This window comes from Rhinoderma darwinii, chromosome 1 (genome assembly GCF_050947455.1).
Source record: "Rhinoderma darwinii isolate aRhiDar2 chromosome 1, aRhiDar2.hap1, whole genome shotgun sequence".
Taxonomy (NCBI): domain Eukaryota; kingdom Metazoa; phylum Chordata; class Amphibia; order Anura; family Rhinodermatidae; genus Rhinoderma; species Rhinoderma darwinii.
The window spans coordinates 445206578-445234487 of NC_134687.1; the positions used below are offsets into that span (position 1 = coordinate 445206578).

A 27910-nucleotide genomic window follows, 5' to 3' on the forward strand; every position below is an offset into this window, starting at 1 on the left:
TGATCTTGTCCCTGACATCCTTAGAAAGCTCTTTGGTCTTGCCCATGTTGTAGAGGTTAGAGTCAGACTGATTAATGGAGTCTGTGGACAGGAGGCTTTTATACAGGTGACCATGTAAGACAGCTGTCTTTAATGCAGGCACCAAGTTGATTTGGAGCGTGTAACTGGTCTGGAGGAGGCTGAACTCTTAATGGTTGGTAGGGGATCAAATACTTGTTTCTCTGTGCACAATGCAAATAAATATATATAATTTTGACAATGTGATTTTTTTTTAATTTTTTTATATAATCTATCTCTCACTGGTAAAATTAACCTAGCCTAAAAATTCTAGACTGTTCATGACTTTGACAGTGGGCAAACTTACAAAATCAGCAAGGGATCAAATACTTATTTCCTCCACTGTATAAGTATCCCTTTTATGCAACATATGAACTTTACCTTGTGTTGTTGGTGTGCCCCACTGGTTTGTGGTCTTATGATAAGACTAAGAAAAGCATAAAATGTATCACCAGTCCAAACAGTAAAATTATAATGCCGCTTAAGCTCAGATCACATTACATTCAGCCAGAGGCGTAGCTAGGGGTTTAGCACAGGGGGGGTGAAATACATGTGAGTGGGCCCCAACCCAGTGGGCCCCCCAATGCATGTTTACAACTGCAGAGCCGCATCCGGCGGGGTCAGATTTACGTAATCAGCGTAGTTTGCTTTGTTTCTGAAAACTTCCACAGAGGTGAATGGGTGTTAAAGAGCTGCACTATTTCCGTTACTGCTATACTGTTTACGTAACTTTCATTCACAGTGTGCCTCCCCACACAGTATAATACCTCTTTAGCTGCCCCCACACAGCTGCCCCAACATAGGATAATGACCCTATAGCTGCCCCCACACAGTATAATGCTTCTTTAGCTGCCCCCACACAGTATAATGCTGTCATAGCTGCCCTACACAGTATAATGCCCCTATAATGACTCCCCACACAGTATAATGCCCCTATAGTACCTCCCACATAGTATTATGCCCCTATAGTGCCCACACAGTATAATGCCCCCATAGTGCCCCCACACAGTATAATGCCCCATAGCTGCCCCACACACAGTATGCTGCTCTTACAGTGCCTCCCCATACAGTATAATGCCCCTATAGCTGCCGCACACACAGTATAATAGCCATATAGTGCCCCCACACACAGTATAATGCCCATATAGCCAAGCCACACACAGTATTCTGCCTCATAAAGTGCCCACACAGTATAATACCCCCATAAGTGCCCCAATACAGTGTAATGCCCCTACAGTGGCCCCCCACACTGCATAATGCCTCTATAGCTGCCCCTATAGAGTATAATGCCACCAAAGCTGCTCCCACACAGTATAATGACCCATAGCTGCCCCCACACAGTATAATGCCCCATAGCTGCCCCTATACAGTATGATGCCCCATAGCTGCTCCCATATAGTATAATGCCCCCATAGCAGCCCCCCACAGTGTAATGCCCCCCATATCCAGTATATTGCCCTCAAAGTTGCCCCCAGACATTATAATACCCCCACAGTGCCTAATAAAAAAATAATTACTCACCCATCCCCGTTCCCACGACGAGTGAAGAAGATCCCTCTGCTCCTCCAGTATGTGCTCTAAGGCTCAGCACATACAGGCTCGATTACGTCACTGCATCACGCTTGTCTGTGCCCAGCTTCTCACGGCTGGCATTACACAGTGAATGCTGACGCAGGGAGCTTACAGCTCCCTGCTCCATCATTGGGTTCAACTGTATCTGCTATCTGAGGATGCATATACAGTTGAGACAGGGACACACCACCGCGGCCTAGCCCCCCTGTGACCATCTCAGTGGGCACGGGGCCACCACCACGCCTACTAGCTACGCCTCTGCATTCAGCATATACGTCTGGAGCACTCCCTGACATACAGTTAGGTCCAGAATTATTTGGACAGTGTCACAATCTTCATGATTTGGGCTCTGCATGCCACCACATTGGATTTGAAATGAAACAACCGAGATGCAATTGAAGTGTAGACTTTCAGGTTTAATTCAAGGTGTTGAACAAAAATATCCTGTGAAACGTTTAGAAATTGCAACCATTTTTCTACACAGCCCCCTCATTTCAGGGGCTCAAAAGTAATTGGACAAATTAACATTACCATAAAAAAAGTGTTTTTTTTAATACTTTGTAGAGAATCCTTTGCGAGCAATGACTGCCTGAAGTCTGGAACCAAAGGCTGGGTTTCCTCCTTTGTGATGCTTTGACCGGCCTTTACTGTAAGCGGTCTTCAGTTGTTGCTTATTTGTGGGTCTTTCTGCCTTAAGTTTTGTCTTAAGCAAGTGTAATGCATGCTCGATCGGGTTGAGATATGGTGATTGACTTGGCCATTGCAGAATATTCCAGTTCTCTGCCTTAAAAAACTTCTGGGTTGCTTTCGCAGTATGTTTTGGTTCATTGTTCATCTGTACTGTGAAGCGACGTCCAATCAACCTTGCTGCATTTGGTTGAATCTGAGCAGAAAGTATATCCCTGAACACTTCAGAATTCATCCGGCTAATTCTGTCTTCAGTCACATCATCAATAAACACTAGTGACCCAGTGCCTTTGGCAGCCATGCATGCCCATGCCATCACACTGCCTCCACCATGTTTTACAGAGGATGTGGTGTGCTCTGGATCATGAGCCGTTCCAAGCCTTCTCCATACTTTCTTCCTCCCATCATTCTGGTACAGGTTGATCTTAGATTCATCTGTCCAAAGAATGCTGTTCCAGAACTGTGCTGGCTACTTTAGATATTGTTTGGCAAAGTATAATCTGGCCTTTCTATTTTTGAGGCTGATTAATGGTTTGCACCTTGTGGTGAACCATCTGTATTTGCTCTCATGATGTCTTCTCTTTATGGTAGACTTAGATACTGATACACCTACTTCCAGGAGAGTGTTCTTCACTTGGGTAGATGTTGTGAAGGGGTTTTTCTTCACCATGGAGAGGATTCTGCGATCATCCACCACTGTTGTCTTCCATGGACGTCCAGGCCTTTTTAAGTTCAGGAGATCAACAGTGCTCTCTTTTTTTTCAAGAATGTACTAAACTGTTGATTTGGCCACTCCTAACATTTGTGCTCTCTCTGATGGATTTCTTCATGTTTTTCAGCCTAACGACCTTTTACCTGCTTAATTGATGATGGATTAACGAGGGAATAGCACATGCAGCCCATTATATAGCTTTTGAGATAATTGTCCAATTACCTTTGGTCCCTTGAAAAAGAAGCAGCTATATATTAAAGAGCTGTAATTCCTAAACCCTTCCTCAAATTAGGATGTGAATACCCTCAAATGAAAGCTGAGAGTCTGCACTTTAAGCCCATATTGATTATATAACTGTATATTCAATATGTTTTGGTAAACAGCTAAAATGCCAAAACTTGCGTCACTGTCCAAATAATTCTGCACCTAACTGTATTTGCCAATGTGCCCAAAGACTACAGTTAGCCAAACGTATGCCGAGGTGACACCCTGGCACAGTGTTACTTTCGCATACGTTTTGCTGGTATATGGTTTGTTTTTTTAAACTGTTTTAAAAATTAATATGACTAGGCTATGCACACCGAAAATAAGCCCTGAACATGGTGTGAACAGAGCCTAAGCATTATGTGGCCAACTACCAGTCTTTCCATTTATATGTTCTTTTTATTGACATTTTATACCAATACAATATACAAAAGGGTGCAGCATGAACTGCATTTAGACTGAATACTTTTGTTTATAAATCCAGAAAAGGGAGCTATCAAATTGGACATTGTTAGTAACCTCATAAATAACGAAACGTTCCCAAAGAAAAGCAGGGCTTTCAACAAAAATACAACGGGTTGACAATTAGGCTGGGATTTGAGGGCCGACCAGGTTGGAAGGGAGCAGCAATTTATGAACAGACAGGGGGGGGTAATTTGATTGTGATAACTTTTGGTTATTTAGGTAAAATAGTCTATAATCTTTAGATAGTTGCCAGGCCCTTAGGAAAGAAAAACTGGGTTTGGATGTAATTGTGTGTAGTTCTTTCAAGAAATAAACTGTTCCACTTTGTGTATCCATTGGGGAATTTGAGGAGTCGTATCGCAACACCATGACCATGTTTAATATCAGGACCTTCATTCTGCTTACCAATGTACAGTTCTACCATGTAGAATGTAGAGGCCACCAGTATAAGATAAAGATACACACAGTTCAGTTGATTATCTCATTACAACTGTCAAGAGGTCAAAATTATATTAGTCAGTAAGTGAACAGTCAGTTATTGAAGTTGATATGTTGAAAGCAGGAAAAATGGGCTAGCGTAAGGACTTTGAAAAAGGCCAAATTGTGATGGCTGGACGACTTTTTTAGAGTGCCCATGCTGACCCCTGTCTACTGGCGAAAGCACACACAGTGGGAATGTCAGCATCAGAACTGGAATGTGAGCAATGGAAGGTGCTGGTTTGATGAACCACGTTTTCTTTTACATCATGTGGACAGCCAGGTGCGTGTTTGTCACTTACATGGGGAAGAGATGGCACAATTATGCACTATGGGAAGAAGGCAATTGGACAGAGGCAGTGTGATTCTTTGGGCAATGTTCTGCTGGAAAAACTTGGGTTCTGGCATTATTGTGGATGTTACTTTGACACACACCATCTACCTAAACATTGTTGCAGACCAAGTACACCCCTTCAAGGCAATGGTATTTCCTAATGGTAGTGGCCTCTTTCAGCGGGATAATGCGTCCTGCCACTGTAATGTCTGGGTAGGGAGACAGACAGGTGAGCCCTAATCTACCCGCCACTCAGTCCCTGCCTACTTGCACGGACCGTCCTAGGCGACGGCGTACAACTGGGCGACGGTCCATACGCTCAATATGTGCACGACAGACAAACAGACAAGGGTACACAGAAGCTAAGGGAAATGGGGCAGATGCCCACGGCAACACTGTGAGCAACAGGAGTAGTGAACGAGCCGAGTCACACCAGGAGTGTACGAGGTACCAAACGCAGAGCAGGAGCGTAGTCAGTAAAGCCAGGGTCAAAATGAAGCAAGGTCAATAATAATAGCAGGAGCAGCAAAGCCAGGAAACAGGAAAGAATCACAGGCAAAGACAAGCAGGAAATGAAGGTATAAATAGACAGAGGGCGGGAGCTAGAACCGTCTGGCCAGGCTGTGATAGGTTCTCCCACTCCTGAGCCTACCAGCCTGAGTGGTAGCAGATCGAGTCACTCTATCAGACCTAGAAGCAGGTGCAGACTGATTAACCACGGGCGTCGACACAGAAGCTGTGTCTGGCAGATCCTTTACAGCCACACAGCAAAAATTGTTCACGAATGGTTAGAGGAACATGACAAAGAGTTCAAGGTGTTGAGTTGTCTTCCAAATTCCCCAGATCTGAATTTAATCAAGCATCTGCGTAATGTGCTGGAAAAACTTAAAGGATCTGATGATCCTTGGTCTTGGTGCCAGACAACAGAGGACATCTTAAGAGGTCTTGTGGAGTTTATGCCTTAAAGGGGTTGTCCCAAGATTAAATGTTATCCGCTAACCATAGGATAGGTGATAACATGCTGATCTGGCCGCTGGGACCTCCACTGATCACGAGAACAGGGGTCCTGTTCCTCCAAATGAATGGAGTGGCAGGTCGCACATGTGCACTGAGGCTCCATTTACTGTCTATGGGACTGTCTTCAGCAGTGCCATAGAGAATGAATGGGGTAGAAGGGCGTATGCGCTACCTGCTGCTCCATTCATTCGGAGGAATAGGACCCCTGCATGTTAACACCTATCCTATGGTTAGGGCATAAGATTTAATCTTGGGACAACTGCTTTAAGGGGTCAGGGCTGTTTTAGCTACACGAGGGGGACCTAAACATTATTAGTCAGATGGTTTTAATGTTATGGCTGAACAGTGTATATATAATATATATACAATATATAAAAAAGGATCCACAATTAGGAAGTTTATCAGTACTTTTGAACATATAGATATCCATATGTATGAAACCTGTGTAACTATCTTTTTTTCACATCTGTCTACCTATGTACACTACTGTTCAAAAGTTTAGGGTCACTTAGAAATGTTCTTATTTTTGCAAGAAAAGCACAGTTTTTTTCAATGAAGATAACATTAAATTAATCAGAAATACACTCTATACATTGTTAATGTGCTAACTATTCTAGCTGCAAACGTCTGGTGTTTAATGCAATATCTACATAGGTGTATAGAGGCCCATTTCCAGCAACCATCACTCCAGTGTTCTAATGGTACATTGTGTTTGCTAACTGTGTTAGAAGGCTAATGGATGATCAGAAAACACTTGAAAACAGTTGTGCAATTATGTTAGCACCGCTGTAAACTGTTTTGCTGTTTAGAGTAGCTATAAAACTGACCTTCCTTTGAGCTAGTTGAGAATCTGGAGCATTACATTTGTGGGTTCGATTAAACTCTCAAAATGGCTAGAAAAAGAGAGCTTTCATGTGAAACTCGACAGTCTATTCTCGTTCTTAGAAATGAAGGCTATTCCATGCGAGAAATTGCCAAGAAACTGAAGGTTTCCTACAACGGTGTGTACTACTCCCTTCAGAGGACAGCACAAACAGGCTCTAACCAGAGTAGAAAGAGAAGTGGGAGGCCCCGCTGCACAACTGAGCAACAAGACAAGTACATTAGAGTCTCTAGTTTGAGAAATAGACGCCTCACAGGTCCTCAACTGGCAGCTTCATTAAATAGTACCCGCAAAACGCAAGTGTCAACGTCTACAGTGAAGAGGCGACTCCGGGATGCTGGCCTTCAGGGCAGAGGGGCAAGGAAAAAGCCATATCTGAGACTGGCTAATAAAAGGAAAAGATTAATATGGGCAAAAGCACACAGACATTGGACAGAGGAAGATTGGAAAAAAGTGTTATGGACAGACGAATCGAAGTTTGAGTTGTTTGGATCACACAGAAGAACATTTGTGAGATGCAGAACAACTGAAAAGATGCTGGAAGCAGTGGCGTAACTACCGCCGTAGCAGCAGTAGCGGCTGCTACGGGGCCCGCGGCATGAGGGGGCCCGTGTCGCCCGCCGGCACGGGCCCCCACCATGGCCCGAGGCTCCGCTAGCAGCCGCTATGGCTGCTACAGCGGGACGCCACTGAACACTACGGCAGAGCAGGGAGGTATCTCCCCGCTCTGCCATTAACTGGTTCCCGACCGCTGGCTGTGTTTTTACGGCCAGCGGTCAGGGTCCTTAAAACCCGAGCCATAGACTTTCTACGGCTCGGGTTTTTGAACTTGCTGCCCGCGCGATCGGGCAGCTGAATGTCGGGTCTCCGGCTGTCAGTGACTGCCGGGGACCCTGAGGAGAGGATAGAAGCAGCTTTCGCTGCTTCTGTCTTCTCTGATCACTTGTACACAGCGCTGAATGCGCGTTGTGTACAGGAATAGAGACAGCAGCAGCGGCGCTGTCTCTATTCCTCCCGGTGATCATGTGACTGGTCACATGATCGCCGGGTGCCGTTAGTGGCAGACTGCTGCTGGGTCTTACTAGACCCAGCACAGCCCTATTAGTGACAATAGTCACTATGAGAGGGCTGATTTCCCCTGTAACTGGGGCTGCTGTGCAGCTCCAGCTCCAGTTACATTGGAAAAACATGGTGTAAAAGAAAGAAAAAATATATATAAACAGACCATAGTAATAAAAAAATAATAAAGTAAAGTGCAAAAAAAATTTAAATAATAAATACACATAAAATACCCACCCCAAAAAAAAACGTCCGTCCCCCCCCCCCCGCCAATCATTGTTGTAACGCTAGCGCTGACCCAATTACTGTAATATAGACATGTAATATATAAAAATTTACGGTAGACAATGACGATCACAAATAAAAGGTCTATTTTAGGGTAAAACTAAGTTATTACCAAAAAAAATATTGATGAAATGTAAAAAAGCTTATTTTTTTACTATTATTTTCAAACTTTATGAATAAAAATTCTAAAATAGCAAAAAAGGTGTGTATAAAAACGATAAAATTGTGAAACCTGCATTGTCTACGGAAAAAAGGTCGCAAAAATCACGTCGTTAGCCCAACAAATAAAAAAGTTCTCCACAGGACATCCACAGGACAGGGGATACATGTGTGATCGCTGGCATTGACAGGGAGAACGGGGGACCGAAAGTCCCCTGAAGTTCTCCATCACAAACCTCGGACTTCCGGGGTCTGTGTCCGCAGCTCCGTAGAAATGAATGGAGCGCCGGTCGTGCTTGTGCGCATGCGTGACCAGCGCTCCTTTCATTTTTATTGAGCTGCGCAGACGCCGGAAGTCAGAGGTTAGTCATGGAGAACTTGGGGGGACTTTCAGTCCCCCGTTCTCCCTATCAATGCCAGCGATCACACATGTATCCCCTATCCTGTGGAGATCCTGTGGAGAGGGGATACATGTATTTTGTGGGACACATTGTAGGTCGCATTTTTTTGGGAGGGGGGACGCTGTATGGCGTTCCCTACAGGGGGGGAGCTGTATGGCGTTCCCTACAGGGGGGGGCTGTATGGCGTTCTCTACAGGGGGGGCTGTATGGCGTTCTCTACAGGGGGGGCTGTATGGCGTTCTCTACAGGGGGGCTGTATGGCGTTCTCTACAGGGGGGGCTGTATGGCGTTATCTACAGGGAGCTGTATGGCGTTCTCTACAGGGGGGGGCTGTAAAAAAGGCACTATCTACAAGGGGGGGGGTTGTGTGACACCCAGGGGAGGGGGGCCCCAGTCAAAAGTTTGCTATGGGGCCCAGTCTTTCCTAGTTACGCCCCTGGCTGGAAGAGTGCCTGACGCCATCTGTCAAGCATGGTGGAGGTAATGTGATGGTCTGGGGTTGCTTTGGAGCTGGTAAAGTGGGAGATTTGTACAAGGTAAAAGGGATTTTGAATAAGGAAGGCTATCACTCCATTTTGCAACGCCATGCCATACCCTGTGGACAGCGCTTGATTGGAGCCAATTTCATCCTACAACAGGACAATGACCCAAAGCACACCTCCAAATTATGCAAGAACTATTTAGGGAAGAAGCAGGCAGCTGGTATTCTATCTGCAATGGAGTGGCCAGCGCAGTCAACAGATCTCAACCCCATAGAGCTGTTGTGGGAGCAGCTTGACCGTATGGTAAGCAAGAAGTGGCCATCAAGCCAATCCAACTTGTGGGAGGGGCTTCTGGAAGCATGGGGTGAAATTTCTCCCGATTAGCTCAGCAAATTAACAGCTAGAATGCCAAAGGTCTGCAATGCTGTAATTGCTGCAAATGGAGCATTCTTTGACGAAAGCAAAGTTTGAAGGAGAAAATTATTATTTGAAATAAAAATCATTATTTCTAACCTTGTCAATGTCTTCTTGACTATATTTTCTAGTTATTTTGCAACTCATTTGATAAATATAAGTGTGAGTTTTCATGGAAAACACAAAATTGTCTGGGTGAGCCCAAACTTTTGAACGGTAGTGTATGTATGTATTTATCCATGGCCGGCCTTAGATATGTTCGACCAGTGCGGTCGCACAGGGTGCCAGCCGCCACACTGCAAGAGGGGCACCAGCGAGTGTGTGTATCCCGGTGCCGTTGCAACTACCAGCGGGGATACACACACTAACTGCAGGCGCCTTTCCACCCGGGCGCTTCTTCACTTAGTGACCGTCGCTACCACTGTAGCAGCCATAGCGGCTGCTAGCGGTGGCACCGGGCATGAGGGCGGTGGCACCGCTAGCAGCTGCTGCGCCTGCTATAGCGGTAGCGACGGCACTATAACAGTGCAGGGAGCTATCTCCCTGCTCTGCTGTCTACTAGCACCACTGTAGCTCCCTGACGGAGCGGATTTTCTGTGTGGCCGGGGATTCCGCTCCTGGAGCGCTGCTTGATGTTTCTGTCCATATATGGACAGTGACATCAGGGGAAACTCCTGAAGCGGAATCCCCGGTCACAGCGTTGCAGACTCTATGACCGGGGATTCCACTCCAGGAGAAGTCAATGACGTCATGGACACAGACGACAGGAGCTTGTCTTGGAGTGGAGTCGACTGTCATAGCGTCTGCAATGCTGTGACCGGGGATTCCGCTTCTGGAGTTTTCCCTGATGTCACTGTCCATATATGGATAGAGGCATCAAGCAGCGCTCCAGGAGCGGAATCCCCGGCCACATGGGGATTCTGCTCCTTCAGGGAGCTACAGTGGCGTTATCTACACTGGAAGGGGGGGTTGCTATCTACAGGGGGCTGTGGGCTGTGTGGCACTACCTACAAAAAAGAACAACTGTGCAGGAGCACACAAAATACCCGACTTTCCCGGGTATCAAAAAAAGTGTGGAAATAAACTAAGATATAACTTTTATTTAATCTAGCTAAAAGGATTAATCCTTTACTCAGACTAAATAAAAGTTATATCTTAGTTTATTTCCACACATTTATTTGATAGCTGGGAAAGCTGGGTATTTTGGGTAGCTCCTGCACAGTTGTCCTTTTTTGAATGTCTATTGCCCACCAGCTATCAGGGTCATTTTGTAGTCCTTGCACTACCTACAAGGGGGCTGTGGGCAGTGTGGCACTACCTACCAGGGGGCTGTGTGGCACTACCAACCAGGGGGCTGTGGGCTGTGGGCTGTGTGGCACTACCAACCAGGGGGCTGTGTGGCACTACCAACCAGGGGGCTGTGTGGCACTACCAACCAGGGGGCTGTGGGGCACTACCAACCAGTGGGCTGTGGGGCACTACCCTCCATGGGGCTGTGGGGCACTACCAACCAGGGGGCTGTGTGGCACTTCCTACCAGGCGGCTGTGGGCTGTGTGGCACTCCCTACCAGGGGTCTTTGCGACACTTCCTACCAGGGGGCTGTGTGGCACTCCCTACAGGGGGCTGTGCGGCACTCCCTACAGGGGGCTGTGTGGCACTCCCTGCAGGGGGTTGTGTGGCGCACTCTACAGGGTGCTGTGTGGCGCTATCTACAAGGGGGCTGTGTGGCGCTATCTACAAGGGGGCTGTGTGGCGCTACCTACAAGGGGGCTGTCTGGCGCTACCTACAAGGGGCTGTGTGGTGCTATCCACAAGGGGGCTGTGTGGCGCTACCTACAAGGGGGCTGTGTGGCGCTACCTACAAGGGGGCCATCTGGCGCTACCTACAAGGGGGCTGTGTGGCGCTACCCACAAGGGGCTGTGTGGCGCTACTTACAAGGGGCTGTGTGGGGCTACTTACAGGGGGAATCTGTGAGTTGGGGGCTGATGGTCATTTTACTGTGAGTGGTGGGCTGATGGTCATTTTACTGTGAGTGGCAGGCTGATGGTCATTTTACTGTGAGTGGGGGGCTGATGGTCTTCAAGTGGTTTCCCCCTCTGACCTCCAATTGAAATTAATAGGAGGCAGACAATACCTGCGGCGCCCGTTTGGAGCTTTTTTTCCTGTGTCTTTTGCATTCGCTTCAACAGCTTAAGAAAAACACAAAAAAGGCAGATTTTTTTTGCCTTACAAAAAATGTGTGTGAACATACCCTACGAGTGGAGTGCTTGATCTTAGCCATTTTCTGTCTTTCTCAAAACTATTTTTGGTAGGTGGGCCCTGAGGAAATTTAGTTTTTCCAGTGATGCCTCGAGTCCGAAAAGGTTGGAAAACTCTGTACTAGGCTACAGGGTCCCATCATGGAGCAGCTCAGTTTGTCGTGGGAACGGGGCCTAGGTGAGTACAATTTTTGTTTTTGTTTGGGCGCACTGTCTACAAGGGGGAGGTGCGGGGACTGTATGGCACGATCTACAAGGGGGAGGTGGGGGACTGTATGGCACTGTCTACAAGGTGGAGGTGTGGGGGGGCTGTATGGCACAATCTACAAAAAGGAGGTGGGGGTTTATGGCACTGTCTACAGGGAGGCTGTATGGCAAAATCTACAGGGGGCACTATACTGTGTGGGGGCCACTAAGCGGACATTATACTGTGTAGGGGTACTACAGATGGCATAATAATGTGGGCACAGTTAGAGGACAAAATACTGTGTCCTTGAAGGGGTTGTAATATATTATATTATTAAATATTATTATTATTATACTGTATGGGGGCACTAAAGGGGCATTATAATTTTTTTATGGCCAATTTTTTTTAATGATGGGGTGGGGCGCCAAAAGATCATTTCGCACAGGGCGCCATCTATCCTAGGGCCGGCCCTGTATTTATCTATTTATTTATGAGCACATCTGTTTGTCCATTTGTAATTTATCTCTCATATATATTTCTACCTTGCTAAATTTTAATAGAAGAGATTAACTATTTTTGTATATTTTAATATCACAGGCCTTAAACAGCTATAATGATGGCGATATCGAAGGATCAAGAAGGCTGGGACGTAATGCCTTATATGTTGCAATTGCATCTATAATCATCGGTCTACTGGTTATTGCAACATATTGTTTTGTTCATTTTTCAACGGTATGTAATTTATTTTATATTTCATCATATTAAGTCCTTGTTTAAATAGTCTAATACACCAAAAATTCACCATTTATAGAGGGAATGTAAAATGTTTGCTGAACTACCCCATTCCTGCCATTTCATTGTAAATTATAGTTTCTGCCACCACACGCACTCCCAGTAGTATCTATTGCTCTATACCTATTTTACAAAAGTTAAGTACAAGAAAACAATGAACAAGCTGCTGTTGATGGATCTGTTGTTTGTATTATGTCTAGTTAGATTTTTGAGTACATAATGGTGTAATTGTTGACACACATTTAGCGGCAATTCACTGGTATTGCAGCCTTTTCTCCCATTCACTTCAATGGGAGAAGAAGGCTGAAACACCAGTGAATCGTCGCTACATGCGTGTCGAGGATTCAGTGAGCAAGTAGAAATGAAGGGGAACCAGTGCTCGTACGAGCGCTGAACTCCCTTCAAAACAGCTGATCGGCGGGCGTCCCGGGAGCCAGACCTCGAACTATCAGCTATTGATGGCCTACCTTCAGGATAGGCCATACATTTTTACTAGCTGGAAAACCCTTTAAGTCATATACGTCTTCAAAATGTTTATTTGCGCTTACAAAATAAAGCAGTACATTGCAGTCCGCTCATCTAGCACACCCTCTGCCCTTCTCCAGGTCTTTCCCTTGGTGACCTTCTGACATTATGAGTGCCCAATATCCATAATTCACAAATGAATACATACTGTTCAGTGTTTTCATATGTATATTTCACCTTCTGTAGTCGCCCTTTTCCCAGGGCCGTGTACAGGACCAACCCTATTGTGCCTAAAGGTAAATGTAGCCCTGCATGTACAGCAAGGGTTCATATGTTGCTCATCTGATGTTAACAAGAATCAAGTATTTCTGGTTAAGGCTGGGTTTTCACGTTGCTGTCAAAATGCGTTTTTTTGCCGTGATTTTTGTAAAATTGCATCAAAATGGCGTGGTTTTTTTTGCTGAAAAAAACCCAAAACATTTTGAGCAGAAAGTGAGAACCCAGCCTAACTGACCTAGGCTGATGTGAGTATTTGCATAAGCTGTAATTAGCACTAGTAGGAGCGAATCTGCTTGTTGACTGTTGCCATGCAGCAATAATATTTTATACACTATACAAAGTAATAAGTAGATAAGATATATTACAAATGTTAGATTTTAAATTTGATTCTATTGTGTGTATATAATTTAAAGCCCAATTGAAGACAAATATAACAAGAACAAACATTTTACAGTAGCGAATGTTTAAAACAAGGGCTTTCCTTTGGTATTTGGCAACTCTCATGCCCCATGCACACCGCCGTAAAAAATCTCCGTAATTGTGGACCGTAATATGGTCCGCAATTACGGACCCTTTCAGTTCTATTGGCCGCGGACACCTTTCCATATCGCTACGGATAGGTCAGGGGCGTAACTAGGAAAGACTGGGCCCCAAAGCAAACCTTTGACTGGGGCCCCCCCTCCGCTGGGTATCACACAACCCCCCTCCCCCTTGTAGATAGTGCCTCCCTATAGATTCCACCACACAGCGCCCCCCTATAGATAGCACCATACACAGCCCCCTGTAGATAACATCTTACAGCCCCAATCCCCCCTGTATATAACGCCATACAGCCCCCCTGTAGATAACGCCATACAGACCCCCCTGAAGACAACGCCATACAGACCCCCCTGTAGATAACGCCATACAGACCCCCCTGTAGATAACGCCATACAGAGTCCCCCCTGTAGATAACGCCATACAGAGTCCCCCCTGTAGATAACGCCATACAGAGTCCCCCCTGTAGATAACGCCATACAAACCCCCCCTGTAGATAACGCCATACAGAACCCCCCTGTAGATAACACCATACAGAACCCCCCCTGTAGATAACACCATACAGAACCCCCCCCCATAGATAACGCCATACAGACCCCCTGTAGATAACGCCATATAGCCCCCCCACAAAAAAAACCGGCCTATAGTTTGTGCTACAAAAGAGATGTATCCCCTATCCACAGGATAGGGGATACATGTGTGATCGATGGCAGCGATAAGGGTCTGCGCAGTTCAATAAAAATTAAAGGTGTGCTGGTCACGCATGCGCACAAGCGCGACCAGTGCACAATTCATTTCTATGGAGCTGCAGACAGACCCCGGAAGTCCGAGGTTTGTCATGGAGAACTTCGGGGGGACTTTCGGTCCCCCGTTCTCCTTATCGCTGGGCGTCCCAGCGATCACACATGCATCCCCTATCCTGTGGATAGGGGATGCATGTCTTTTGTAGAAACAACCCCTTCAGTGACGTCACGCTGTAGCAGCCATAGCGGCTGCTAGCGGAGCCTTCCGCCATGGGGGGGCCCGTGCCGGCGGGTGGCACGGGCCCCCTCATGCTACGGCTGCTGTAGCGATAGTTACGCCACTGGGATAGGTGTCCGTGCCGTAGAACTGTGCTGGGAATTATGGAGCATGTCCTATTTTTCGTATTTTACGGGCCGTGCTGCCGAAAATGCAGGCTGCAACCCGCGGGCCGTGATTACGGGTACGGGTGTGTGCATGTGGTCTAACTTCTGTTACCACTATGGCTATTGTATACAGAACAACTTGTTAATGTGTTCTGTAAAAAAGTTATGAGTCTCAAAATAGATGTTCCACTTCTAAATACAGGCTCATTGGATTACACTGCATGTTTAAAGAGGGACAGAACCATAAATAATAATATTAGATGAACAAGCAGAAGGGCAAGTTTAGAAGAGGCTGGACGCAGCTGCAGGCTTGAGGGAAGCCGACATGACCGTCCTGGTAGGGAAAGGGTTAATGTTAAGAGGTGAGGGAAAGGTGAAGGAGCTGAAGGAGGGACGGGGAGGAGCTAGGGGGGACGGGGGGGCCGTTACTGCGCTTCCCGCTGTTTCTCGGCATTGAGCCGGAAGCAGCGGGAGGAGTAATACACAAGAAGCAAAGCTCCCCGTTGCCCGGCTTTTTAGTATGGCAGAGGCCCTGATTTTAGAGCGGCTGCGTGCCGCTGCTGTGCACCACGGTCCCGGATGGCTGGAGGAGACCGTGGCTGCATTAACGCGGATCCCGGACGCCGTTTCGCCACGTCGGGCACGGCGTTCGGGGTCTGTTGTAAGGGACAGGCTCCCCTCCCCCGGCCCCCCTACGAGCATGGCTATGGCGGCGGGGGGGGAGTCGGCAACAACCGCTCCTGCGCTGGGCAGGCAGAGAGCGGTAGCAGGGGTGACGGCGATGCAGGCTGTGTCGACCCGTCCCTCTCGGCGGTCCCGACCTCCAGAGCGCCTGAGTCCGGAGGTAGTCCCGCGGACACGGCGTCGCAGAGGGAGCCCGATCCCGGACGCTGCAGGCCAGGCAGCTGGGAGGACCGCCCCTTCCCAGGCCCTGCGTCCTGGCAGGAATCCCAGGCCGCGACGGGGTCCGGCGGTAAGCAGGGAGTCGCAGGCCGGGCTCCCTGTCACCCCTCCCCCATCAGATGTAAGATGTCGAGAGCAAGGTACGGCCGCCCCGCATGGTGATGTTCCGGCCAGGGGGCAGGCTTCGTCAGGATCGTCTAGACGGACGACTAGATCTGCAGCGACGTCGAGGCAACAGGTCCGGTCGGAAGTCTGGGTCCCGGCGGTCGGGCGGCAGGTTGCCGGCCCATCGGTCAGCGCGTCCTCATCCCCTTTCCGAAGAGGTCGTTGGGAGGGACAGTCGTCGGCGAGAGAAGAACTGGAGGAAGGTGAACTGGACGTCTATCGTCGAGGTCAGGATGGTCCGGCTGACGGGAACACAGCGCCTGTGCAGCCCGGTGAGTGTATAACTCCATTATTGTCTTATCCAGCGATTTTTATGTCGGGTGTCGGCGGGGGGGCTGCTAGCATAGCATCGGGGGCCGGTAGTGGCGCGGGCGGACGCGACGGAGCGGGTTTGGCAGATTTAGTGGGTTGCTTACGGGAGCTGGTGGGGCGCCTGGATAGGGCCGCGGCGCCGGTAGTAACGGAAGTGTCCCCTGCGGTAGTTTGGGAAGGCCCCAGGGAAGTGGGATCGTTGCAGGCGCGTCCTGTGGTGGCGGTTAGAGAGGCGGTCGCGGTGTCGGTGCAGACTGAGGCACAGAAGGACGGCGATCGAGTGCGCATGGACGATCGTGCTCGGGGGGAGGTGTATGTTTGTTTTGAGGGTCCGTTGGGGGCGCATTTAAAGCAGGAGGTGCGTGATCGGATCTGGAAAGATGAATATGTTGAAATTTTTTCTCTCTTGCCGCTGGCTAAATTCAATTTGGATAAGAGCAAGCGGGATGAGAGTAAAAAGGACGAGGAGGAACGGCGGCGGTATAGGCTTATCCCGCAGACGTTCGTTAATTGGTCGCAGGCGTTCGCCATATTGGCTAGTGTGATAGGGGAAAAGGCGCCGGAAAATTGTTCGGCGTTATTTTGTTATTTTGATGCTATTGGGGAGGCTCATAGGGCGTATGGGGGTCAGGCGTGGCTGCGATATGATGAGCAATTCCGTCAGCGGAAGGCGGTTCGGCCGGCGATTCGGTGGGACCAGAAGGATATTGCTCTCTGGTTACGGGTTACGGCTCCGGTTAGGCAGCCCTTTCCCGGGAGCGGTGGCCAGGGAGGCCAGACTAGTCAGAGTGGACCAAGCGGCGGGGGAAAGGCGGGGTTTTGCTGGCAATTCAATGACGGCCAGTGCAAGTTCGGGGCCACGTGCAAGTTCAAGCACGTGTGCTCCGAGTGTAATGGGGCATCACACGGGGCGGCAAAATGTCTGCGGAAAAAGAGGTCCGGGAACCAGCACGGGGCTGGTCAAGGGGGTGTCGCCGGTGAGGGTGGAAAGGATGGCCCCTTATCTAAATGAGTATCCGGATAGGGCGGCAGCTAAGTTGCTTTATGAAGGGTTTAGTGTTGGTTTTGTTATTCCTCCGCCTCCTTATGAGGTTCCGGTTACGCGGAGAAATTTAAAATCGGCTTACTTGCATGCGGAAGTCGTGTCGGAAAAGTTGTTAAAAGAAGTTTCGTTGGGGCGCATGTCGGGGCCATTTGTGGAGTCGCCGGTGAAAGATTTAGTTGTGTCCCCTTTGGGTATTGTCCCTAAACGCGAGCCCGGAAAGTTTCGTTTGATTCAACATTTATCGTATCCCAAAGGTTCGTCGGTAAATGACGGGATTGATCACGAGTTGTGTTCCGTAGTTTATACCTCATTCGATAAGGCGGTGGGGTTAGTGCGGGCTGCGGGTCCGGGGGCGCTGCTAGCAAAAACCGACATCGAGGCGGCGTTCAGGTTGTTGCCGGTGCATCCAGAAAGCCAACGGCTGTTGGGTTGTTTTTGGAATGGGGCCTTTTACGTGGATCGGTGCCTTCCGATGGGGTGTTCTCTTTCTTGTGCATACTTCGAGGCGTTTAGTAGCTTCGTGGAGTGGGTAACGAGGGGAGTATCCGGGGTCGATTCGTTGATCCATTACTTAGATGATTTTTTGTGCGTTGGCCCGGGGGGTTCGCCGGTTTGCGGTAACTTGCTTCATGCCCTGCAGAAGGTGGCGAGGGATTTTGGGATCCCTTTGGCGCCGGAAAAAACGGAGGGCCCGGTAGCGACGATTTGTTTCTTGGGAATCGAAATTGACTCGTTGGCAATGGAGTGTCGGCTCCCGGCGGATAAGCTGGGTGCTTTGAGGCTGGAGGTGCGACGGGCTTGTAGAAGGAAGAAAATGTCGCTGAGGGAGCTTCAGTCGCTGCTGGGGAAGTTGAATTTCGCCTGCCGGATTATGCCGATGGGGAGGGTGTTTGGTAGAAGGTTGGCGGCGGCAACGGCGGGAGTGCGGGCGCCGCATCATTTTGTGAGGCTCAAGGAGGAGCACCGAGCTGATCTTCAGGTTTGGGATGACTTCTTGGGCCAGTACAATGGTCGCTCGCTATGGATGGCCCCAGCGCAGGATACGAGTGATCTGAATATTTTCACGGATGCGGCTGGGGCGGGTGGCTTTGGAGCTTACGGGGGAGGTCCGTGGTGCGCAGGTCAATGGCCGGCTAGCTGGGTGTCCAGTGGATTGACGCGGAATCTGGCCCTGCTCGAGCTGTTTCCCATCGTGGTGGCGGCTACCATTTGGGGGGACAGGCTCAGGGATAAGAAGGTCCGTTTTTACTGCGACAACATGGGGGTGGTGCTTGCCATTAATAACATCACGGCGTCCTCTCCTCCGGTAGTTCAATTGTTGCGACATTTAGTGTTGGTGTGTTTGTCGCTGAACGCGTGGGTGGTGGCGGTGCATGTCCCGGGTGTACGGAATTGTGTTGCTGATGCTCTTTCTCGCTCGCAGTGGGACCGGTTTCGGCAATTGGCCCCGGGAGCGGAACGTCTCGGTTTGGCGTGTCCGGATCATCTATGGGATCTGGTATCGGTCCCGTAGAGCAGCTGTTACAAAGGTCTTTGGCGCGCACGACGTGGAGGGCTTATGCTGCTTGTTGGAGGCAGTGGGAGGAGTGGGTAAGAGAGTTGGGTGATGTTAATACGGATAGAGACAGGTTGGTGGCACTTTTGTATTGGTTAGGGGATGCCTGGGAGGGGGGGTTTTCAGTAGCGAAGGTGAACCGGTTTATATCCGCGGTGGCGTTTGGGCTTAAGTTGCGGGGCTTGCGGGATGTATCGAAGGAATTTCTGGTATCGCAGGCTTTGAAGGGGTTGCGCAGAGGTAGGGTGGAGGCGGATAGTAGAAGGCCGGTGTCGTTTGCTTTGCTGGGCTTGTTGGGCGGTTCATTGGCATCGGTATGTCGTTCTTCAGATGAAAGGGATTTGTTTCGGTTGGCTTTCTCGTTGGCGTTCTTCGGAGCATTTAGAATAGGTGAGTTGGTGTCGCCAAGTACTAAACAGGCAGGGGGGCTGAGATCTGGGGAGGTGAGCCTTTTTGCAGATCGGTTGGAGGTATGGTTGCGTAGATCAAAAACTGACCAATTAGGGAAGGGAAAACTGATAGTTTTGTTCGCTCTCCCGGGGTCGGTCATGTGCCCAGTAGAGTGCATGCGGGGTTTTACAAAAAACAGGGGGTCTCCAGATTTGCCTTTGTTACGTCATGTGGACGGGTCGTTCTTGTCCAGGTTTCAGTTTGGAGCTGGTTTTAAAAAATGTTTGACGGCGGTTGGGGTTGCGGCAGGCTCATATTCATCTCATTCCTTCCGGATTGGCGCAGCAACGGAAGCAGGGCGCTGGGGGTTGGATGATGAGGGGGTGAGGCGTATTGGTCGTTGGGAGTCAAAAAGGTTTAAGTCCTATGTCCGCCCCCATATGTTGTAATTTTGTTGTTTATGCTTGCAAATGTTATATGGTGGTGCCTAACTGTGTTTTCCGTTTCAGATTCGCCTCCTTGTCTGGTGTGGTTGATGGGTCATTCGTACGTGCACTGGGGGGCTTTGAGGGCGGACGTCCGCCCGGATGGTCGCCAGTTGCGCATTCCGCGACAGGATGCGGTTGTGCATTGGCTGGGGTTTAGAGGTATGTCGTGGAACAGGGTGTTGGCGGAATTCCAGACATATGTGCGGCTTGATAGGGTTCCGGAGGTTTTAGTGTTGCACGTGGGTGGGAATGACTTAGGAGTCCGCCCTTTTCGTGAGTTGGTGCGGGATATCAAACATGATTTGTTGTGTTTGTGGGTATCTTATCCCAAGTTGGTGGTAGTGTGGTCGGACATAGTCCCAAGGAAGCATTGGCGGTTAGCTAGATCGGTGGAGAGAGTCAATAAGGCTCGGATAAAAGTTAACCGGGCGGTGTCCCGTTTTGTGGCAAAGAACGGGGGCATTTGCGTGAGGCATAGGGATTTGGAGTCAGGATTGGGGAATTTCTGGAGGAGTGACGGGGTTCATCTGACCGAGGTTGGCATTGATATTTGGAGCTTGGCTATAGCAGAAGGCATAGAAAGGGCGGTGGTGGTGTGGAGGAACTCACAGGCTTAAGGTGGTCAAGGCCTGTTTCGCGGTGGCGGGGGGAGTCCTTGAGGCCAGTCAGTACAAAATGGTGGGGGGGTCGCATCGGGGGTATGCGTCCCCCAAAAAAGGTACATGGTTGAAGACTTCATCGGGTGTTATCCCTTTGAAGTGGTCTTCTGGTAGAAGGTATGTCACTTGAAGGCTTCATCGGGTGTTATCCCTTTGAAGTGGACTTCTAGTGGTCGGTATATCACTTGAGGGCTTCAACGGGTGTTATCCCCTTGAAGTGGACTTCTAGTGGTTGGAGCCATCTGCAGAGGTGAACGGTGCTTCCGAGCTGGTTTACGGCTGGAGGTAATTAGTGGTTTGCAGATGGCTAATTCGGTGTGTTCTTGAAAGGAACATCTGAAGGGGCTTCAAGGACTTCCTCTGCTCGGGTTAATGTTAACGTTTAATTGTTATTTATGATTCTGACCCATGTTGGGTCATGTGAATTATTAGGAGGAATTCTCTGGTGGATTCCTAACTAGTTATCCGAATGTTTCGGATTTAAATTGTTTTTATAAAACTGTGAAATTAATAAACGGCTGCTGTGGCCATTTCACATCCAACCTCGGTGTCATGTGTCGTTACTAAATGGGGGTGGGGGATAGTATGGTTTAAGGTTAACACACGACTCTACCTAGGCAGGTCAAGAAGAGGCTGGACGCAGCTGCAGGCTTGAGGGAAGCCGACATGACCGTCCTGGTAGGGAAAGGGTTAATGTTAAGAGGTGAGGGAAAGGTGAAGGAGCTGAAGGAGGGACGGGGAGGAGCTAGGGGGGACGGGGGGGCCGTTACTGCGCTTCCCGCTGTTTCTCGGCATTGAGCCGGAAGCAGCGGGAGGAGTAATACACAAGAAGCAAAGCTCCCACCCTCCCACCCTTGTTTTGTTACTCCTTAGGTCTTCTGTACGTCCGTATATGAGCGTTGTGTTTTATTTTGTGTGTTTATTTAACATGTTTTTCTTTTTTCCGGAGTAGGTTCTGTTGTCATGGCAGCTGGCGGGGGGAGTCCTTGAGGCCAGTCAGTACAAAATGGTGGGGGGGTCGCATCGGGGGTATGCGTCCCCCAAAAAAGGTACATGGTTGAAGACTTCATCGGGTGTTATCCCTTTGAAGTGGTCTTCTGGTAGAAGGTATGTCACTTGAAGGCTTCATCGGGTGTTATCCCTTTGAAGTGGACTTCTAGTGGTCGGTATATCACTTGAGGGCTTCAACGGGTGTTATCCCCTTGAAGTGGACTTCTAGTGGTTGGAGCCATCTGCAGAGGTGAACGGTGCTTCCGAGCTGGTTTACGGCTGGAGGTAATTAGTGGTTTGCAGATGGCTAATTCGGTGTGTTCTTGAAAGGAACATCTGAAGGGGCTTCAAGGACTTCCTCTGCTCGGGTTAATGTTAACGTTTAATTGTTATTTATGATTCTGACCCATGTTGGGTCATGTGAATTATTAGGAGGAATTCTCTGGTGGATTCCTAACTAGTTATCCGAATGTTTCGGATTTAAATTGTTTTTATAAAACTGTGAAATTAATAAACGGCTGCTGTGGCCATTTCACATCCAACCTCGGTGTCATGTGTCGTTACTAAATGGGGGTGGGGGATAGTATGGTTTAAGGTTAACACACGACTCTACCTAGGCAGGTCATGCATTTTACATTAAATGTAATGCAAAAGAACAACCTAAGAACCTTCAGCATAGAATTTCACTGTTGATTTTGTACCTGTTATTATTTTATGAGTATTATATGCAAAGGCCAGCTTGTCCAATGGAGAAATCGATTACTAAATGTCACTCTTGAACCACATCAATAAAAAGTTACTATAGTAACTAGGGACTATGTAATAAACTACATGGGCCCCTGTTACTATAGTAACTGACAGTACTTACCCTCCTCTTTCCAGAGCTCAGCAGAGGTCCAACGCTATGTGCAGCGCACAACATCCCGACCCTGGATGGAGTCAGGACCTCCGCTGCAGCCGAAGAGGAGGGTAAGTAATTACTGTCTGCTGGAGCTAATAGGTCGGGGTCTGACTCCCGGGATACCCGCCAATCAGCTGTTTTGAACGGGGTGCTGCGCTCATACGAGTGCTACTTCCCCTTCATTCCAGTCACTTTCTCACACTGTGAATCGCCGACACGGACGTGTCAGCGATTCACAGTGTGAGCAAGGAAGGGAAATGAAGGGGAAGTATCGCTCGTACGAGCGCTGTACCCCCTTCAAACCAGCTGATTGGCGGGGTTTCTGGGAGCCGGATCCCGATCCATCAGCTATTGAGCACATCTCACAATACTTTTATCACTGAATGGGGTTGTAGGGATGTACAAGATTACTCATGAGAACTGATTCAACAGAAGTCCAGACAGGTGGTATGCTAGTGACGGTCCTTTATTATAGTATTTATGTCCCAAGAGAATCATAGATGGTGAAACCGACCAATATATATATATATATATATATATATATAAACATATAACAAGCCACTGGCTCCCTGTTTCCTCTGTTTTACCAGCTGTTATTCTTTTGGGACATGCATGCTATTATAAAGGACCTTCGCTAGCATACCAAGGTCCTTTACTAGTATAAAAACACTTAAAAGGGTTCAGCACAAAAAGTTACAAAGTCTCCGCTCATTAAACAGGTTGTCTCATGAACACAATCCCTATCCATATGCCCTATTACCCCCTCCTTGAGCCATATTTACTAGAAATATAAATACAAAGTTGAACAAAAACATGGCGGTGCGGGTAGGCTTAGTCTCAGCCCACATGTCCTATGGCTCTCACTTACATCTTATTTTTAGCTAAAAACTCTGAATGTATTTCACAAGAAGAAAGAAAAAAAATATTTCCAATCAAAAGGTTTGGTAATGGTCTCCTCATTCCTTTGGAAAGAATTAATTCCAATCTGGGTCCCCATAAACTAAGTTTTATTGAAACAAAAACATCATTGATGGTACCAAGTATTTAAAAAAAAACAAAAAAAAAACACATCTGCCTTTGTGTAATATATTTGAAAAAATGGAAGTATAATTTATTAATTTCTCCATTGTTTTATTCCAGCTATGGTATGCTGTGTGCTGTGTGGCACTACCAACCAGGGGGCTGTGTGGCACTACCAACCAGGGGGGCAGTGTGGCCCTACCAACCAGGGGACTGTGGGCTGTGTGGCACTACCAACCAGGGGGCTGTGGGGCACTACCAACCAGGGGGCTGTGGGCTGTGTGGCACTCCCTACCATGGGTCTTTTCAGCACTCCCTACCATGGGGCTGTGCGGCACTCCCTACCAGGAGGCTGTGTGGCACTCCATAGCAGGGGGCTATGCGGCACTTCCTACCAGGGGGCTGTGTGGCTCTCCGTACAGGGTGCTGTGTGGCACTCCCTACCAGGGGGCTGTGTGGCACTCCATAGCAAAGGGCTGTGCGACACTCCATAGCAGGGGGCTGTGCGGCACTTCCTACCAGGGGGCTGTGTGGCACTCCCTACAGGGGGCTGTGTGGCACTCCCTACAGGGGCCAGTGTGGCACTCCCTACAGGGGGCTGTGTGGCACTCCCTACAGGGGGCAGTGTGGCACTCCCTACAGGGGGCTGTGTGGCACTCCCTACAGGGGGCTGGGTGGCACTCCCTACAGGGGGCTGTGTGGCACTTCCTACCAGGGGGCTGTGTGGCACTCTCTACAGGGGGCTGTGTGGCACTCTCTACAGTGGGCTGTGTGGCATTCTCTACAGGGGGCTGTGTGGAACTCCCTACAGGGGGCTGTGTGGCACACTCTACAGGGGGCTGTGTGGCACACTCTACAGGGGGCTGTGTGGCGCTCTTTACAGGGGGCTGTGTGGCGCTCTTTACAGGGGGCTGTGTGGCGCTATCTACAAGGGGGCTGTGTGGCGCTATCTACAAGGGGGCAGTGTGGCGCTATCTACAAGGGGGCTGTCTGGCGCTACCTACAAGGGGGCTGTGTGGTGCTACCCACAAGGGGGCTGTGTGGTGCTACCCACAAGGGGGCTGTGTGGCGCTACCTACAAGGGGCTGTGTGGCGCTACCTACAAGGGGCTGTGTGGCGCTACCTACAGGGGGAATCTGTGAGTGGTGGGCTGATGATCATTTTACTGTGAGTGGTAGGCTGATGGTCATTTTACTGTGAGTGGGGGGCTGATGGTAATTTTACTGTGAGTGGTGGGCTGATGGTCATTTTACTGTAAGTGGTGGGCTGATGGTCATTTTACTGTGAGTGGTGGGTTGATGGTCATTTTACTGTGAGTGGGGGGCTGATGGTCATTTTACTGTGAGTGGGGGGATGATGGTCATTTTACTGTGAGTGGGGGGGGCTGATGGCCTTCAAGTGGTTTCCACCTCTGACCTCCAATTAAAATTAAAAGGAGGCAGAAAATACCTGCGGCGCTCGTTTGGAGCTTTTTTTCCTGCGCCTTTTGCATTCGCTTCAACAGCTTAAGAAAAAACACAAAAAAAAAAAGGTCACACAACGCTGTCAGTTGCTGAAGGAATTTTGAGGCAGATTTTTTTTTGCCTTACAAAAAACGTGTGTGAACATACCAGACGAGTGCAGTGCTTGTTCTTAGCAGTTTTCTGTCTTTCTCGAAACTATTTTTGGTAAGGGAGCCCTGAGGAAATTGTATTTTTCCAGTGCTGCCTCGAGTCTGAAAAGGTTGGGAAACTCTGTGACTCCCGAGACACCCGCCAATCAGCTGTTTTGAACGGGGTACGAGTGCTACTTCCCCTTCATTCCAGTCACTTTCTCACACTGTGAATCGCCGACACGGACGTGTCAGCGATTCACAGTGTGAGCAAGGAAGGGAAATGAAGGGGAAGTAGCGCTCGTAAGAGCGCTGCACCCCCTTCAAAACAGTTGATTGGCGGGGTTCCTGGGAGTCGGACCCCGATCCATCAGCTATTGAGCACATCTCACAATACTTTTATCACTGAGTGGGGTTGTAGGGATGTACAAGATTACTCATGAGAACTGATTCAACAGAAGTCCAGACAGGTGGTATGCTAGTGACGGTCCTTTATTATAGTATTTATGTCCCAAAAGAATCATAGATGGTGAAACCGACCAATATATATATATATATATATATATATATAAACATATAACAAGCCACTGGCTCCCTGTTTCCTGTTTTACCAGCTGTTATTCTTTTGGGACATGCATGCTATTATAAAGGACCTTCGCTAGCATACCAAGGTCCTTTACTAGTATAAAAACACTTAAAAGGGTTCAGCACAAAAAGTTACAAAGTCTGCGCTCATTAAACAGGTTGTCTCATGAACACAATCCCTATCCATATGCCCTATTACCCCCTCTATGAGCCATAACATGGAGCTACTCTAATTTACTAGAAATATAAATACAAAGTTGAACAAAAACATGGCTGTGCGGGTAGGCTTAGTCTCAGCCCACATGTCCTATGGCTCTCACTTACATCTTATTTTTAGCCAAAAACTCTGAATGTATTTCACAAGAGGAAAGAAAAAAAATATTTCCAATCAAAAGGTTTGGTAATGATCTCCTCATTCCCTTGGAAAGAATTAATTCCAATCTGGGTCCCCATAAACTACGTTTTATTGAAACAAAAACATCATTGATGGTACCAAGTATTTAAAAAAATAAATTAAAAAAAAACACATCTGCCTTTGTGTAATATATTTGAAAACATGGAAGTATAATTTATTTCTCCATTGTTTTATTCCAGCATGCAGTTTGAAGGCCAAACAAGAGCATGATGATCATATTTTCACTAGACATCAATCAGGCTCTTCACAGTTGCAAAAGGGAAGAGGCAAGTTATCTTCAACACCAAGACAACCATGCAGGATGCAAATTATCTATCAATGTGTGTGTTTGCATATATACTGTATATGTGGTTCCAGAAACGAAAAAAAAACAACTTTTTTACATCACCCCTCCATATAATAATGTCTTTGACTCAATAAATATTTGTTTTGTTTATTGTTGAGCATTTTGGCACACCCTATAAGATTGAGAACACTCATAAGGTAAGAGCATTTAGGATTATGTTACATAACACACCTTCTTATTTCATTCATCGAAAATATGGCACTCACGTAGGCCCTGGCCAAAACTGCTAAATGTGTACTGGACGATAAAATATTTATATGAGCTGATCTTAAGGGTATGTTCACACGAGTCAAAAAATGGCTGAAAATTACGAAGCTGTTTTCAGAGGAAACAGCGTCTGATTTTCAGGCGTTTTTTAAGCTGAAATTGAAGCTTCTTTTAATTTGTAGCTTCTTTTGAGGCTTCTTTTGAGGTGCTTTTTGAGGCGTTTTTGATAGTGTTCAATGGAAAATCAGCTCCATAAAACGCCTCAAGAAGTGACATGCTACTTCTTTTTACGGAGCGTCTTTTTACGCTTCGTTTTTTAAAACAGAGGCGTAAAAAGACGCCCCGTATTAACTAAATGCTGTTTTTCCCTTTGATTTCAATGGGCAGATGTTTGTAGGCGTTCAGCTTCCGTTTTTTCAGGCGTGTTTCGAGGTGTAAACGCACCGAAATACGCCTGAAAACACTGCATGTGAACATACCCTAACAGTTTCCATATCCCTATGATGTGAATAGCATCTTAAAACAAAAACTAGAAGAGGGCTTTCAAGGGCACCCAAATATCTGTCATACTTTTGTATCCCTTACATGACAATACGGCAAACTGCATTTTATAACCAAGAGCCTGTCATCTCTGAAGACAGCAATAAAGTTTGTCACTTCTTTGCTGAATTTTTTACATACTTGCTCCCAACTGCAATTTCTGTGTGAAGTATCTAACTGGACTCAGATTGTCTATACATATATATATATATATATATATATAGATATATATACATAAATATATACTTAAAAATAATAGCAATCACAATTCTTATCATAATTTGGAGATACCACAAGGGCAATGTTCTATGTATTCATGTATTTATTTTGATATCTATTCAGTATTTATATTGTAACTGTTGGTTTGTAGATTTTCTTAAATTTGTACTTGACAGTATTAAATGTTTATTCTATAATTTGCCTGTGATCTGTAGATTATTTTGGAGCATGGAAGCTCATAATGGTTCTTATGAAGAATGTGTGTTTAGCCCTTTCCTCAAGATGGTTACTTAGTTTGAAAATATTGTAACATACAGTACTGTGCAAAAATTTTTGGCAGTTGTGGGAGAATGCTGCAAAGTAAGAATACTTTAAAAAATAGAAGTGTTAATAGTTTTTTTTATCAGTTAACAAAATACAAAGTGAATGAACAGAAGAGAAATCTAAATCAAATCAATATTTGGTGTGACCACCCTTTGCCTTCAAACAGCATCAATTCTTCTAGGCACACTTGCACACAGTTTTTGAAGGAATTCGGCAGGAAGGTTGTGCCAAACATTTTGGAGAAGTAACCACAGATCTTCTGTGGAAGTAGGCTTTCTCATATACGCCTGTCTCTTCATGTAATCCCAGAAAGACTCGATGATGTTGAGATCAGGGCTCC

General features: G+C 47.5%; 1 protein-coding gene across 1 annotated transcript in view; it reads left to right on the plus strand.

The window, feature by feature from the left end:
• TMEM233 (transmembrane protein 233) overlaps nucleotides 1–27175 on the plus strand; it is a 120409-nt gene extending 93234 nt beyond the window's left edge. The window contains exons 2-3 of the mRNA XM_075853959.1: nucleotides 12313–12447; nucleotides 26114–27175. Coding sequence (XP_075710074.1) covers nucleotides 12313–12447; nucleotides 26114–26125 — 147 coding nt within the window. The 3' untranslated portion in view covers nucleotides 26126–27175. The remainder of the gene's footprint in view (nucleotides 1–12312; nucleotides 12448–26113) is intronic.
• The last annotated feature ends 735 nt before the right edge of the window (nucleotides 27176–27910 follow it).